This window comes from Toxotes jaculatrix, chromosome 13 (assembly GCF_017976425.1).
Source record: "Toxotes jaculatrix isolate fToxJac2 chromosome 13, fToxJac2.pri, whole genome shotgun sequence".
Lineage (NCBI taxonomy): Eukaryota > Metazoa > Chordata > Actinopteri > Toxotidae > Toxotes > Toxotes jaculatrix.
The window spans coordinates 25,148,059-25,166,000 of NC_054406.1; the positions used below are offsets into that span (position 1 = coordinate 25,148,059).

The 17,942-nt window shown below is 39.7% G+C and overlaps 1 protein-coding gene across 1 annotated transcript; it reads right to left on the reverse strand.

The window, feature by feature from the left end:
• Positions 1-108: 108 nt before the first annotated feature.
• On the reverse strand, positions 109-16,922 carry LOC121191511 (ribonuclease inhibitor-like; the record flags this gene model as incomplete). The annotated part of the gene is made up of 8 exons (XM_041052677.1): positions 109-112; positions 1,782-2,263; positions 3,303-3,450; positions 3,949-4,122; positions 10,870-11,043; positions 13,900-14,073; positions 15,018-15,175; positions 16,062-16,922. Coding segments are annotated over 8 exons (2,175 nt in total), but the record flags the coding sequence as incomplete, so codon positions are not given.
• Positions 16,923-17,942: the final 1,020 nt, after the last annotated feature.

Genomic DNA, 17,942 nt, shown 5'->3' on the forward strand with positions numbered 1-17,942 from the left:
AACCACAATGTTTGGATTCACAGATGAAATTCAGATGCTCCTCTGTGGTCCAGCTCAGAGTCTACAATGCAAGACACCCCACTGATCTCTTTACATTATTCATCCAATTCACCTAAGCACAAATGAAATAGAGTGAGAATCCTCCAGAGTCACATCAGTTCCTCTGAGGCTCCTTCTCCTCATGCAGTTCTTCAATCCTCCACATTTTTCCATCAACACATGTAAACATGTTTATTGACTGATGGTCTGATCTGATTTATTTTGTTTATTGTTGCTTCTCAGTCTTTAGTGTTGACTGAACAGGAGTCTTCTGCCCTCCAGTGGTCACTGTCAGTAACTACAACTCTGCACACACAGCACTGACAATGATACTGATGTTCACACTGACATTATTCCACATTTACTGACTTATTTTAGCTCTAATGTACTGATGTCTGACTGTTGGACAAATAATCCGAGAGTTTACTGCCCTCCAGTGGTCACACTGACAAGTGTCCAACAGGACTCACACTGATTATTAGGATCAATATGTACCAATCAGTATTGATGACATCAGCAGGAAGATGAGGACTGGTCATAGTTTGAATAATGTTCCATGTATTATTCCATCCATGTTTTCAGTACAAGCAGATACACTGTAAAAAATGTGACAACTAAAAGGATCACTGTAAAATGATAAACAGGAGATGCACTGTAAAAAATTCTAACATTGATTATCAGGAAATACACCGTAAAAGAATTTAATGGAGGCTGTGCACTGTGTAAAATGGCAACAAAGGTGACAGGATATGTCCAATAAACAATGATGGTCATAGATGAGCTCTGGACTAACTTACAACCAGGGGATGCACTGTAAAATATTACAACAGTGTAATGAACTTGTAAAAAATAAAAAGCAGCAGATGTAAAGTGGAAGTTAGGCTGCACTGTTAAAAACACAACAACCAGGGTGACAAAGTGGAAAACATCACAAGGGAAAGGACTGTCAGAAATATGTGATGCAGTGTGAAAATGAAAATGACCAATGACAACATCAGCAGTAAAAGTACACAAGTATTATCAGCAGCCAGAAGATTCACTATAAAACATGAAAAACAGAGTGAACACCAGGTATACACTGTAAAAATGACAGATGAAACTGAAAAACTCTTTAAATATTTTTTAAATAAACTTCACAGCTTCTTGTTATAGTCAAATTTCAGCTGCTGGTTTTCACTCTCATCTTTTCTGATTCTTTTTTTTTTTTAAAGTTGACTTTTAAAATTCATAGAATCGAGCCTCAAACTCTTCAGAGTAGTCAGGAGCTTTCTAACTCTGTGAACCTCTGAAAGACAGTTTGACAAGTTTCTATCTTTGTTTTTTCTCAGATCTTTCAGATAAACTGTGGCAGCATTTTAGTTTGAACTGAATCAGCTCAGTTGTCCCAAGATTCAGAAAAAGAAAAAACACTGATGTTCACAATGATGCTTTTAACGTGAAAGGACGACATGATTGGAATCCTAAAAATGTCAGCAACATTTTTCTCCTGTAATAATCGTAGCTTCCATCTTTAAAGGACTGGAAGAGGAAGAAGTTTACAAGGAATCATTTAGCAGAGTTTAACAAATAAACTGCTTTAATACATGAATCTGAAAAGGTGTGTGTGAGTGAAAGAGACAGACATGTACAGACTGAACTATCTGTTCAACAGTGAAAGAGTTTCTCTAACAGGAGGAGACTCTCTCTGCTACACTCTACACAGAGACACTGAGGAACCAGGAGACCAGGGCCAGAGCCCAAACCCAGGATACAGAGGTTCAGTGAATGTGGTGTTGAAGGTGTAGAGATGGATCAGTGAGTCAGAGGAGACTCTATAGAAGGACAGAGAGCCAGCAGGACAGTCCACATACACTGCTACTCTGTCAGAGACAGAGGAAGATGATGAAGAGGAGGAGTAGGAGACAGGTGTCTTTCTGTTATTGTGCCAAACAAAATAATGACCATGAAAGCAGTACAGTCTCCAGGACTGATCGTTCCTTCCGAAAAAACAGTTTTCTCTGTCTCCTTTCCTTCTGATTCCTCTGTAACTCACTGATATATCAACCCTTCCTCTCCACTCGACCTCCCAGTAACAGCGACCAGTCAGACCATTACTACACAGCAGCTGAGGACACTGGTCAAATCTGTCTGGATGATCAGGATATGACTGATCCTCCTCTACATGTGTCACCTTCCTGTTGTTGTCAGACAGTTTGATCTTTCTGTTTACTGTGTTTGTGTCGATGGTGAGTTCACAGAAATCTGATGGAGAGAAGAAGACACAACACAGCTGCAGTTATTGATCTATCACCTGATCATTGATTGACACTTTGAAGATGGTTGAATGTGAGCTGCTTTGTTTTCAGGAATCAAATGAAAACCACACTTACACTTCCTCACACCTGGTCTCAACCATCGGACTCCACCAGGCTCCACCCTGAAAGGAGGAGGGGCGTCAGACCAGCACGTTCTCTTTCAGCATGCAAACATGGACCTTACATGACTCTCATACACAGATGCTTTGATTATTCTGTTCATTCAGAAAAGAGACAAAGGACCTGGAGTCCTTATCTTGGAATTATACGGAGCAGGGAGGTGACATGGAGGAAAGATTTCATCATTTGTCTTCTCCATTTGATATCACTTTTGGTGTCAGACACAACAAAAGATCTCACAATGACAAGATCAGGATCTCAGAGAGGTTTCAGCTGATTATTGATCATGGATATTTTAGAAGACAGAGACATGATCAGAGACCTGATTTCATTTCCTCCTTGGTTTGAGACACTGGCAGATGAATGTCTCTGAGCAGTGTAGATGGTCTTATTATTGTTGGGATGTTATTATTAGTGTGTCAGCACTGAACAGGTATCTAAAGTCTTTGGGGTTGTTGTGGTGAAAGCACTCTGAGGGCTCAAAGTGGCTCTGTTGGTTCAGGAGCAGTTCAACCACCTGCAGCTCAAATGTTTCCACGCTGGCTTTGTGCTGATGCAGCATGAAATCCAGTCTGAGAAAGTCCTGCTCAGGTCACAGAAAACAGCTGACCACAACTGATTTAATGATTGTCACATATTTTCTCTTAAATATGACACAGTGAATCATGATGAGATACTGAAGTCAGAATTAGAGAAAACCCCTCTTTGTGTTGTTGTTGAAGCACTTCTGTAGAGATCTGTCATCAGCTGTGACACACTAAATGTTTCCAGCTCTTCCTCCTCTATCACACACTGTCTGTGGCTGCAGCAGGCCTCTCCATACCTGAGGGTGTCCAGTCTCAAGTGTGGATCCTTCAGTCCAGCAGACAGCAGCTTCACTCCTGAGTCTCCTGGATGATTGTAGCTCAGGTCCAGCTCTCTCAGATGGGAGGGGTTGGAGCTCAGAGCTGAGGCCAGAGAAGCACAGCCTTCCTCTGTGATCAGACATTCTGACAGCCTGCAGACACACACAACATCACACAGGAACCCTCTGTCAACACCTGCTGGTCTGTTTTGTTGTTCTTTTTTGTTCATGTTTTTGGTTCTGGTCTATTTTGGTCCAGATTCAATATATTTAAGGCAAATTCCTTAAACATTATCTGTAGGATTAAAAAAATCAAAAGAAAAACACACTTTATATTTATATTGTAGTAAAGTTTATTTAGATGGTTTTGTTTAAATTGTTTAAATTATTTATTATTGTATGCACATTGTAGAGACCAGGAAACAAAATTTCGATTCCCCTGTATGTCTGACATATGGTGAAATTGACAAAAAAAGCCTTGGACTCCCTTTGAAAACAAGAGAAATGATGAATAATGATCTGAGTCTAGAAAGTTCTGCTGAACTTTAGTAAAAAATTACTTTCAACAATCCTGCACAAGTTGGCTGTTTATCCACTGATGTAAATCAGATATAGGGAAATCATCAGCTAAACAGGTTGATGGATCCTGACCTGAGAGTCTCCAGGGTACAGTGTGGACTCTTCAGTCCAGCAGACAGAAGCTTCACTCCTGAATCCTGCAGGTCATTGTCACTCAGGTCCAGGTGTCTCAGACTAGAGGACTGGGAGCTGAGAACTGAGGACAGAGCTTCACAGCTTCTCTCTGAGAGGTTACAGCTGCTCAGTCTGAAGAGGAAACAATGAAGAAAAAGTCAAATAACATTTGTGTTGAAAGGACAATCAAAGGAACAAAACTCTCAATTTGCTCTGCAGCTCACAGCAAACTAACAGACTGGGGGCTGAATCTCCCACACAGTTCTTTCTATACTGATATCAACCTGCTCAAATTAAAGCTGAGACTTGGCTCTTTAATGTAGGATCCATTATTTTAATTCAGATTTAATGTGATGAAGCTCAGAGTCTGAAGAACAATAACTGTCCAAATACTTCAGGTCTTGACTGTAACTGTGTTAATGTTGGTACCTGATTTAGTTTGAATCCTCTGATAAAATAGTTTATTAGTTGTAAGTACAGGGCAGCTGTGTCTCAGCAGGTAGACAGGTTTGTCCATTAATCACAGCTTTCCCGCTTTCAACATCAAGTGTCCTCAGGCTAAAAACCTCAGCCCTGATGTCCAGACCAGGACCTTGTATGGTAGCTGGCTGCCATCAGTGTGTGTGAAGGGGTGAATGAGAGGCAGCATGCAAAGAGCTGTGGGTAAAAGTTCTATATAAACGCAGCCATTTACCAGTTTTTAGGTTTAGCGAAATTTGAATCATGATTTTTGAGTCAGAGCATTCTTATACTAAGGCTGTCTCCATCATCTTTGAGTGCATTTGCCGTAGTTACAGTTGACCAATTATAGCTCATTTGAAATCCTTGTTCTTAGGTTTTCTCATCCAACCTGGAAAACAGCCAGTTTAATTTGTTATACTTTACCACCCTCCTGGGCCATACTGTGTTTCTGTCTGAATTCTCTGAGTTTTTATCAAGTTCAGTTCTCAGTACAGATGAAGTCATTATTGTAGGTGATTTCAATATTCATGTGGCTGTGTTGATAGCCTTAGCACTGTGTTTATTGCATTATTAAACTTAACTGGCTTCCCTCAAGTGCACAGATAAGATACACCTTTATTAGTCCCACAATGGGGGAAATTACGTACTTGTTCTGTCATATGGCATTGAGATTGAACATGTAACAATCTTCCCACAGAATCCTCTTCTATCAAATCACTGTTCAGCTGCATTTAAATTTGTATTATTGGACTACACACCAATGGGCAAAAATGTCTTTACTAGACGTCTATCTGATGGTGCTGTGGCTAAATTTAAGGAGGTGATTCCATCAGTACTTAACTCAGTGTCATGCCTCAATATAACAGAGGACTCCTGTGCTGACTTCAGTCTCTCTCAAACTGACCATCATGTCAACAAAGTTGCTGCAAATGACACTTGACTCTATCGCTCCTTTAAGAAAAAAGACAGAGAAACAAAAGAGGTTTGCTCCATGGTTTAGCTCACAAGCTCACAAATTAAAGCAAACTACATGAAAACTTGAAAGGATTTGGCGTTCCACCAAATTGGAAGAATCCTGCTTGGCATGGCAAGATAGTCTTAGAGCATACAGGAAGTCCCACTGTAATGCTACAGCAGCCTACTACTCTTCATAGACAATAAAAACAACCCCAGGTTTTTCTTCAGTACTATAGCCAGGCTGACAGAGAGTCACAGCTCTATTGATCCATGTATTCCTATAGCTCTCAGAAGTAACGACTTCATGGGCTTCTTTAATAATAAAATTCTCACTATCAGAGACAAAATTGATCACCTCCTGCCTTCAATTAGCACTGATTTTTCTTTAAGCACAGGAAAATCAGAAACAGTAAAACCTGATTTGAAAGTTTCTCTTACACTGATCTTCAGCAACTAAATTCTATGATTTCTTCATCTAAACCATCAAGCTGTCTTTACCCCTAATCAGCACCTCTCTACTGGATATGATAAATTCCTCCTTACTAACAGGTTATGTACCACAGTCCTGTAAAGTAGCTGTAATTAAACCACTTCTTAAAAAGCCTACTCTATATCTAACCTTCCCTTTCTCTCTAACATCTTTGAGAAAGCAGCTGCCAATCAGCTGTGTGACTTTCTACAAAACAATAATTTATCTGAGGATTTTCAGACAGGATTCAGAGTGAATCACAGCATTAGTGAAAGTTACAAATGACCTACTTGTCATGACTAGCCCCTAAGGGGGCTGTTTTTGTGAACCCTTTTGTTTTGTTTGGATCTTGGACATTTGGACCTTTTCAGATTCTTGTTTAGTTTGTTAAGTTTTGTTTATAGTTCCTGTTTTATTTTGAAATCATGGCCCTTGTGTATATTGTCTTGTTCTACCTCCTGTCTTTGTCTTGTTTCCCTCCTTTGTGATTGTCTGCCCCACCCTAATTGGTTTCACCTGTTGCCCATTGCCTTGTGTATTTAAGTCTCGTCGCTTCCCTGTGTTCGTTTTTGTCTCATGCCGTTGTCACACGTTTTGTCTCTTGCCCTTTCTTTCGCTTTTGTTTCTCATCTTGCCTCTTGTCATCGTATCCCCAGTCAGGTTGTGTATTTATTTGTTACTTTGTTTCTTGTTTGGTTTTAGCTCCTTGATCTGTGTTTCTCCTCGCTAAGAGTGATTTTGTGTTTGCATTTTGTATTTTTGTTTTTCTGCCTTTTTCCCCTTTATGGGTAATCCTTGTTTTGCCACTTTGTTAGAATAAACACTATTATTTTTGATTACATCAGTGGGGTCGTGCATTTGGGTCCAAGTCCTTGCCCTAGCCGTGATACTACTAAGAGCATCAGGCAAAGGACTCGTCTCTGTACTTGTTACATCTTAGTGCTGCATTTGATGCCACTGACCATCACATCCTACTACAGAGACTGGAACATTTAATTGGCATCAAAGGAGCCACACTAAGCTGGTTTAGGTTTTACCTGTCAGATTGATTTGGAATAACTTCCTTATATTTAGTAACAGCATTATTACACAAATATCTACAGTAGTTAATTTTTTCCCAGACCCGGAATACTGTCAAATATTCAGCTTCTGCCATAGGTCAGTACAAGATCAAGGGTGTGATTAAAACAGTGAGTCGGTTTGTTAACATTTTGAAAGAAGCCAATTGAGTCTAATACTGAATAGAATGCAGTCTTAAAACTATCATTGTGGGTATCTACATGAATATTAAAGTCACCCACTATAATTGCTTTGTCCGTACTAAGCAGGTGGACGATATACCACAGCAAATAGGACTGGTTTTTCTGTCTTCCAATTTGGATGTGAGAGGCTGAGGATAAGGCTTTTAAATGTGCTATAATTTGGCTTAGGTCTGGGATTAATTATTAAACTTGAGTGGTAGATTGCTGCCACTCCTCCTCCTCGGCCTGTGCCTCGAGGAATGTGATAATTAATATGACTAGCAGGGGTTGACTCATTTAGACTGACATACTCTTCCTCCTGCAGGTCTCAGTCAGACAGAATAAATCAATCTGCTGATCCATTATCAAATCATTTACTAACAGAGATTTAGACAAGAGAGGTCTAATGTTTAATAGCCCACATCTAATTGTGGTGTTTTTAAGTTCAGACAGTTTGATAGTATTAATTTTTTGAGGTTTTTATGAATAACACCTCTTGTCTTTTTTGGTTTATACACTTTTTGTTGATGGGGAGCAGACACAGTCTCTATAGGATAAAGGGAATTGTTGGAATGGTAGGAATGCTGAGAATCACAGGAGGGTGACAGCTCGAGAGAAACAACTATTTCAAATCTAATTCATTCACTCAAGATGAATAGATTCAAATTCTGAATGAAGATAAACTAGGTTCAGTTGTGGATTAAAGATCTAAGATCTACAACAGTAACAGACAGTGAACTGACCTCAGAGTCTCCAGTCTACAGTGTGGACTCTCCAGAAAACCACACAGCAGCTTCACTCCTGAATCCTGCAGCTTGTTGTCACTCAGCTCCAGGTGTCTCAGATGGGAGGGGTTGGACTTCAGAGCTGAGGCCAGAGAAGCACAGCTGATCTGTGACAACCTGCAGGAACTCAATCTGAATAAAGAATAAATCATGTGGATAAAAATCATTTCTAATCCAATCAGATATGTCCTAATCAATGAGCTTTCACTAACATGAGTAGAGGGACTTTGTCCTTCTCTTATTGTGGATCAACAACATTCATACAACTATTCATGTCAGCACAGATTCATAACATGCTGCTGACCTCAGTCAAGTCTGGAATTAGAAGATAAAGATCAAATCAGACATGTTGGACTAAAAACTGACTTTGATTCACCACTGAAATGGATCAAACTTCAAATGTTCAGTCCTGATCCAGGAAAAATGTCTTGCTTGGTGATCACATGACCCAAATAGAAAAGAAAAGCTTCAAATAATTTACAATTGATAATGTCAGACCAAGGATATAATGTAGATAAGTACAATAATTATTTTTAAGTTTCTTACTTAATTAGTAACAAATTATTATGAGAGTGTGATGCATGTTAAAAAAGTAAGAGTGAATTAACTCTTTCAGCTTCCAAAGCAGGAAGGAGAAAATAAGTAAACTTCTTATAGGCTCAGTCTGACTGAGATGTTCATTTCTAATCATATGAAATCTTTAAGTGTGTGGACAGTTTTTCTAACAGACATCAGAGGGTTTAGTTTCAACAATTCTCATCACAAAGTCTCCTCATGTTATTCTGAGCTGCAGTGATGCAATAAGAGTAAAAGCATCAACAGTGTCAGGAATTCTGTCAGATTAAAGAATCTTTGTTCACTTCAAATCAAACTAGAATATTTATTATTTTGTTATTTAGTGATAAACTCTTCTTCTGTTTGTTTTAAAACCAGAGTGAACACATGGAAAACCTCCAACAGAAAAATGATTCAACTCATCCAGAAAAAAAATCTGTTGCTCTTTATTTTTTTCCCACTTTGTTATAAACACTTTTGTCCCATTTGGGATCCTGTAGGAATGAGGATTCCATTTTTTCCAGTGATCTGATTGGTCAATATTTGGGCTGTTGACAGGTTTTGATCTGATCCTCTGAAGTTTACCTGATCCAGAGCAGGTTAGCTGTGCAGCATAAGTTACCATGGCGATGTAACCTGTTCACAAGTGAACCACCTTCATTATTCTGAAAATCCAGAGTTAAACCTGAAGTTACCAGGCTAATCCCAAATCCTGATTCACTGTACTCTGATCAGCTCAGGAAATCTAGAACTAAACCCATGTTAAAGTGAAGAGAAAGTATTTTAATCCCAAAGACGCTGATTTAATAAAGTTTGTACTTAGATGATAAATATCAACTCAGATGAGGACGAATAAAATCCTCTTCATTGTTGAAGTTTTTCCATGACCTTCTGCTTTATGAACTTTGTAGCTGAATAGCTTTTGTAATTAAATGTGAGGGTTGAGTTAGGCTTAGAGGCCTGGCTGTTTTAGGTTTGTAACTCCACCCACTAATGGGTAGGAATAGATATGCCCGTCTTTAAAAGGCCAGGTGAGGGTGCAGCACTTCCTCTTTGTCTGAGGCCTCCTGTGAGCAGTGCTTTGGTGTGTGCAGGTGAGGGAAAGTTGGATTTGGAGACAGAGACAAAGGGAAAAGGTTATTTGTTTTGTTAATAGAGGAATTTTCTGATTCCACAGATCTGTGCAGTCCTGTGAGCCTGTAGGCTGTTGATGCCATGCTCAAGAGGTCGGCTGTGGTTGAACTAAACTCAGCTCTTTCCCTGTGTTCTATAGCAATGTGTGTTTCCATCTGACAGGAAGACTGAGGGTTGCACCTTGTTGGGTCTTATCCACTGAGCCAGACAGAGCCAGGGGATTCTGTAGTAGCCCCCACATGTCCTTAAGTATGAAACTTATTTAAAGGCAGTGTAGTGGGGCTGTATCCCCTAAAGTATTAATATACATTTTTAATAGTTGTTGTCGCTTCTTTCAGGTCCAGATCCAGCTGCTGCTTTGCCTGAGCTGTTCTTTTATTGGCTGGTTTATTTACTTCACATGTTTTTACAGGGACTGATGTAATGATTCTGCTGCACTGACATTAGTTCCTGTGAACTCATTATTGAGTTTTTAATTATCTGTGCATATAAGTCCTTTCTTGTTCATTTTATCTGAACCAACTGATTCTAATTATTTAGGTATTATTTAGGTGGAGGTTCAGCCTGTGGGGAATAGTTTGCAGGGTACACACTCTGCATGCTGTGTGGTAATATAAATGGTGGCGGTCACATAGTCGTGTCTTGAGTTTTCTCATGTGCAGTGCAGTGTTTGTAGACCTGCAGTGTTTAAAGTGTCTTCTAGTGGGACCAGCACCAGGTGAGCACATGGTGTGAGTATAAGCAGGTTGTGATAGAATCTCCCCACAGTGAGTACTCTATCCCTGTTTTAAACCTTAATTGTTGTATTCAGTTGTTACTATCTACTGTAGGTTATTTCAGTACTGTAGAATAAAGACTATCATTTGTACTTACCTGAGTGCTTTTGTTCTTTCAGGCCTGTTAGTTCTCAAAACTTCCTGTCTTAACTATCTAGGTTTAAATAAACTTAATATTTGTTTGAATGCATGTCTGCTGCTCTTACTTTTTTTTTTTTTTTTTTTTTTTTGAACTTTTTAGTTATTTGTGTCACCACTCAGTATCAGTAAGTTATATTACTTTGAGCTTTATAATTTTAACTCCTCAGACCTCTCTGCACTCTGGGTTGGGTCACATAAAGTGAAGTGAAACTGAAGGAATAATTCTTAGTCTGAGATAAGAAAAAGTCACAATAAGGAAAAACAACTATTTCAAATTTCATTCATTCATTCAAGATGAATGGATTCAAGTTGTGGATTAAAGATATAAGATCTACAACAGTAACAGACAGTGAACTGACCTCAGAGTCTCCAGTCTACAGTGTGGACTCTCCAGAGAACCACACAGCAGCTTCACTCCTGAATCCTGCAGCTTGTTGTCACTCAGCTCCAGGTGTCTCAGATGGGAGGGGTTGGACTTCAGAGCTGAGGCCAGAGAAGCACAGCTGATCTCTGACAAACTGCAGGAACTCAATCTGAATAAAGAATAAATCATGATGATAAAAATCATTTCTAATCCAATCAGATATGTCCTAATCAATGAGCTTTCACTAACATGAGTAGAGGGACTTTGTCCTTCTCTTATTGTGGATCATCATAATGTCAGCCTTCTACACACATCATCCAAATGTCACCACAACATTCATACAACTATTCATGTCAACACAGATTCATAACATGCTGCTGACCTCAGTCAAGTCTGGAATTAGAAGATAAAGATCAAATCAGACATGTTGGACTAAAAACTGACTTTGATTCACCACTGAAATGGATCAAACTTCAAATGTTCAGTCCTGATCCAGGAAAAATGTCTTGCTTGGTGATCACATGACCCAAATAGAAAAGAAAAGCTACAAATAATTTACAATTGATAACGTCAGACCAAGGATATAATGTAGATAAGTACAATAATTATTTTTAAGTTCCTTACTTAATTAGCAACACATTATTATGAGAGTGTGATACATGTTAAAAAAGTAAGAGTGAATTAACTCTTTCAGCTTCCAAAGCAGGAAGGAGAAAATAAGTAAACTTCTTATAGGCTCAGTCTGACTGAGATGTTCATTTCTAATCATATGAAATCTTTAAGTGTGTGGACAGTTTTTCTAACAGACATCAGAGGGTTTAGTTTTAATCAACAATTCTCATCACAAAGTCTCCTCATGTTATTCTGAGCTGCAGTGATGCAATAAGAGTAAAAGCATCAACAGTGTCAGGAATTCTGTCAGATTAAAGAATCTTTGTTCACTTCAAATTAAACTAGAATATTTATTAGGTTCTTATTTTGTGATAAACTTTCCTGTTTGTTTTAAAACCAGAGTGAACACATGGAAAACCTCCAACAGAAAAATGATTCAACTCATCCAGAAAAAAAAAATCTGTTGCTCTTTATTTTTTTCCCACTTTGTTATAAACACTTTTTTCCCATTTGGGATCCTGTAGGAATGAGGATTCCATTTTTTCCAGTGATCTGATTGGTCAATATTTGGGCTGTTGACAGGTTTTGATCTGATCCTCTGAAGTTTACCTGATCCAGAGCAAGTTAGCTGTGCAGCATAAGTTACCATGGTGATGTAACCTGTTCACAAGTGAACCACCTTCATTATTCTGAAAATCCAGAGTTAAACCTGAAGTTACCAGGCTAATCCCAAATCCTGATTCACTGTACTCTGATCAGCTCAGGAAATCTAGAACTAAACCCATGTTAAAGTGAAGAGAAAGTATTTTAATCCCAAAGATGCTGATTTAATAAAGTTTGTATTTAGATGATAAATATCAACTCAGATGAGGACGAATAAAATCCTCTTCATTGTTGAAGTTTTTCCATGACCTTCTGCTTTATGAACTTTGTAGCTGAATAGCTTTTGTAATTAAATGTGAGGGTTGAGTTAGGCTTAGAGGCCTGACTGGTTTAGGTTTGTAACTCCACCCACTAATGGGTAGGAATAGATATGCCCGTCTTTAAAAGGCCAGGTGAGGGTGCAGCACTTCCTCTTTGTCTGAGGCCTCCTGTGAGCAGTGCTTTGGTGTGTGCAGGTGAGGGAAAGTTGGATTTGGAGACAGAGACAAAGGGAAAAGGTTATTTGTTTTGTTAATAGAGGTATTTTCTGATTCCACAGATCTGTGCAGTCCTGTGAGCCTGTAGGCTGTTGATGCCATGCTCAAGAGGTCGGCTGTGGTTGAACTAAACTCAGCTCTTTCCCTGTGTTCTATAGCAATGTGTGTTTCCATCTGACAGGAAGACTGAGGGTTGCACCTTGTTGAGTCTTATCCACTGAGCCAGACAGAGCCAGGGGATTCTGTAGTAGCCCCCACATGTCCTTAAGTATGAAACTTATTTAAAGGCAGTGTAGTGGGGCTGTATCCCCTAAAGTATTAATATACATTTTTAATAGTTGTTGTCGCCTCTTTCAGGTCCAGATCCAGCTGCTGCTTTGCCTGAGCTCTTCTTTTATTGGCTGGTTTATTTACTTCACATGTTTTTACAGGGACTGATGTAATGATTCTGCTGCACTGACATTAGTTCCTGTGAACTCATTATTGAGTTTTTAATTATCTGTGCATATAAGTCCTTTCTTGTTCATTTTATCTGAACCAACTGATTCTAATTATTTAGGTAGAGGTCCAGCCTGTGGGGAATAGTTTGCAGGGTACACACTCTGCATGCTGTGTGGTAATATAAATGGTGGCAGTCACATAGTCCTGTCTTGAGTTTTCTCATGTGCAGTGCAGTGTTTGTAGACCTGCAGTGTTTAAAGTGTCTTCTAGTGGGACCAGCACCAGGTGAGCACATGGTGTGAGTATAAGCAGGTTGTGATAGAATCTCCCCACAGTGAGGACTCTACCCTTGTTTTAAACCTTAATTGTTGTATTCAGTTGGTGCTATCTACTGTAGGTTATTTCAGTACTGTAGAATAAAGACTATCATTTGTACTTACCGGAGTGCTTTTGTTCTTTCAGGCCTGTTAGTTCTCAACACTTCCTGTCTTAACTATGTAGGTTTAAATAAACTTAATATTTATTTGAATGCATGTCTGCTGCTCTTCCTTTTTGAACTTTTTAGTTATTTGTGTCACCACTCAGTATCAGTAAGTTATATTACTTTGAGGTTTATAATTTTAACTCCTCAGACCTCTCTGCACTCTGAGTTGGGTCACATAAAGTGAAGCGAAACTGAAGGAATAATTCTTAGTCTGAGATAAGAAAAAGTCACAATAAGGAAAAACTATTTCAAATTTCATTCATTCATTCATTCATTCATTCAAGATGAATGGATTCAAGTTGTGGATTAAAGATTTAAGATTTACAACAGTAACAGACAGTGAACTGACCTCAGAGTCTCCAGTCTACAGTGTGGACTCTCCAGAAAACCACACAGCAGCTTCACTCCTGAATCCTGCAGCTTGTTGTCACTCAGGTCCAGGTGTCTCAGATGGGAGGGGTTGGACTTCAGAGCTGAGGCCAGAGAAGCACAGCTGATCTCTGACAAACTGCAGGAACTCAATCTGAATAAAGAAGAAATCATGTGGATAAAAATGAACTAAGAAACTGACTTTGATTCACCACTGAAATGGATCAAACTTCAAATGTTCAGTCCTGATCCAGGAAAAATGTCTAGCTTGGTCCTGGTCTCTATCCTGCAGATCAGCTCAGGAAATCCACAACTAAACACATATTCAACTGAACAACAACTATTTGATCCCAAATTACAGATGGATTTAATGGAACACTTTGGAAAATGATCAGCAGCAAAGTCACATACACACAATGTAATACTACTACTGATAATAATAATAATAATAATAATTATGCATATTATTTGTTGGTGTCTTTCCAAACACCCAGCAACACTTTACAATACAACAAGATTTGCAGTTAATGGACTGAAACATGTCAAACCAACAGTGTGGTCCTTTAAGTCTTTGCTCCTTAACACATTTAACAAGTTAATGAGAAATTACCACAATTTATACACTTGTGTTAAAGATCAAAACATACACACACACACACATACACTGAAGAACTGACATTAGTCCTGACCATTGAGATGAAATTCAAAGGAAAGAAGAGTTTTTTCTTCAGCAAGTGTTTTTCAATTGATTTGTACAAATATTAGTTCTGAGGATCTTCTGTATATTGTTGTGATAAAAATGGACTTTGAACAACTCACACTGGACATTTTCTACACTTCATTTAGAAAACATTAGTCTGCTGACTGTGACAAATACGAGTGTGTGAGTTCTGAAGGTTTCATTGAAGTCAACAGACGTTATTCATGACAACTGACTGAAATGAAACTGAAGGGATAATTCTTAGTCTGAGATAAGAAAAAGTCACAATATGGAACAACAACTATTTCAGATCTCATTCATTCATTCATTCAAGATGAATGGATTCAAGTTGTGGATGAAGATACTAGATCTACAACAGTAACAGACAGTGAACTGACCTCAGAGTCTCCAGTCTCCAGTGTGGACTGTCCAGAAAACCACACAGCAGCTTCACTCCTGAATCCTGCAGGTCATTGTTACTCAGGTCCAGGTGTCTCAGACTAGAGGACTGGGAGCTGAGAACTGAGGACAGAGCTTCACAGCTTCTCTCTGAGAGGTTACAGCTGCTCAGTCTGAAGAGGAAACAATGAAGAAATAACATTTGTGTTGAAAGGACAATCAAAGGAACAAAACTCTGTTTGCTCTGCAGCTCACAGCAAACTAACAGACCTGCATTTGAAAACTGGGCCAAACATCAAACACAGATTTGTTGAGTGAAGCAGAAATATCAGCTCTTTATCCACCTGCTAACCAATGAGGAGTTTCTACATTAATGATCATCTTTCATTGGCTCTGATTCAAATCCTTTCTGTTTTATTCTCAACAAGTTGGAGACATGACAATTAAATATGACACAATCAGTAATAAACAGACATGTACAGTCAAGGCCGTAAGTATTTGGACAGTTAGACATGTTCTGTTCTTCAGGCTCTCAGCAGATTTACTTTAAAATATAATGGATACTACAGTCAATGACTGCAACGGATTTTACACTAAATATTAAATCTGATGAGTTTGTTTCACTGTGTATTTGTCCAGTTACTTTTGAACCACTAAAAGGGCTGAATCTCCCACACAGTTCTTTCTATACTGATGTCAACCTGCTCAAATTAAAGCTGAGACTTGGCTCTTTAATGTAGGATCCATTATTTTAATTCAGATTCAATGTGATGAAGCTCAGAGCTCAGAGATGATGATAAGGAATTAAAGAAGAGAGGAATTTATTTTCCCTTCTGCTGAATAAAATAGCAGAGTCTTTATATAATCATGAATAAATCCAACTATCTATACACTTACAGAGCTTTGTTAGAGGCTTTGACAACTGGCAGCAGCTTCAGAAGAGCCTCCTCTGAAGCAGAGTATTTCTTCAGGTCAAACACGTCCAGATCTTTTTCTGATGACAGTAAGATGAAGACCAGAGCTGACCATTGAGCAGGAGAAACTTTACCTCTGAAGAGACGTCCTGAACTCAGGAACTGTTGGATCTGCTCCACTAGAGAACGATCATTCAGTTCATTCAGACAGTGGAACAGGTTGATGCTTTGCTCTGCAGAGGGAGTCTCTTCAATCTTCTTCTTGATGTACTGGACTGTTTGCTGATTGGTCTGTGAGCCACTTCCTGTCTGTGTCAGCAGACCTCGTAGGAGAGTCTGATTGGTCTGCAGTGAAAGACCCAGGAGGAAGCGGAGGAACAAGTCCAGGTGTCCATTTGGACTCTGTAAGGCCTTGTCCACAGCCCTCTGGTAGAGCTGTGTTGGATCAGGTTTGTCTCTGAACAGTTTAGACCACAGGGATGTTGATTGTTCTTCTGACAGCAGATTGACTCCAGAGTTGATGAAGGTCAGATGGACATGAAGAGCAGCCAGAAACTCCTGAAGACTCAGATGGACGAAGCAGAACACCTTGTCCTGGTACAGTCCTCTCTCCTCTTTAAAGACCTGTGTGAACACTCCTGAGTACACTGAGGCTGCTCTGATATCGATGCCACACTCTGTCAGGTCTGATTCATAGAAGATCAGGTTTCCTTTCTGCAGCTGCTCAAAAGCCAGTTTTCCCAGAGACTCAATCATCTTCCTGGTCTCTGGACTCCAGTGTGGATCTGTCTCAGCTCCTCCATCATACTTAACATTCTTCAGTTTGGACTGAACCACCAGGAAGTGGATGTACATCTCAGTCAGGGTCTTGGGCAGCCCTCCTCCCCCTCTGGTTTTCAACACATCCTCCAGAACTGTAGCAGTGATCCAGCAGAAGACTGGGATGTGGCACATGATGTGGAGGCTTCGTGAAGACTTGATGTGGGAGATGATCCTTCTGACCTGCTCCTCCTCTCTGAACCTCTTCCTGAAGTACTCCTCCTTCTGTGGGTCAGTGAACCCTCTGACCTCTGTCACCATGTCAACACACTGAGGAGGGATTTGATTGGCTGCTGCAGGTCGTGTGGTTATCCAGAGGCGAGCAGAGGGAAGCAGTTTCCCCCTGATGAGGTTTGTCAGCAGCACATCCACTGAGGTGGACTCTGTAACATCAGTCAGGATCTCAGTGTTGTGGAAGTCCAGAGGAAGTCGACACTCATCCAGACCGTCAAAGATGAACAGAACCTGGACCTCTTCAAACCTGCAGAATCCTGCTTCTTTGGTTTCAGTAAAGAAGTGATGAACAAGTTCCACCAAGCTGAACTTTTTCTCTTTCAGCACATTCAGCTCTCTGAACGTGAATGGAAATGTGAAGTGTATGTCCTGGTTGGCTTTGTCTTCAGCCCAGTCCAGAGTCAACTTCTGTGTTAAGACTGTTTTCCCAATGCCAGCCACTCCCTTTGTCATCACTGTTCTGATTGGTCTGTCTCTTCCAGGTGAGGCTTTAAAGATGTCTTCTTGTCTGATGCTTGTTTCTGGTCTGGCTGATTTCCTGGATGCTGTTTCAATCTGTCTGACCTCATGTTCATCATTGACCTCTCCAGTCCCTCCCTCTGTGATGTAGAGCTCTGTGTAGATCTGATTCAGAAGGGTTGGGTTTCCTGCTTTAGAGATCCCCTCAAACACACACTGGAACTTCTTCTTCAGAGTAGATTTAAGTTTACGTTGACAAACTGGAGCAACATGTCCTGAATGAACAAACAAAAACAACATCAATGACTGATTCATAAAGAAAACATGACATGTTCATCCCCCTAAAGAACACACATGAACATATTTCCCTCCATGTCTTGAGACATTAGTAAATGTCCCATTTGTCCATCATGTAGAATCTTTAGAGAAATCCTCTTACTGCTGTGCAGACAGTCAGCCAGCTCCTCCTGCTTCATTCTCCTCAGGAAGTTCACCGTG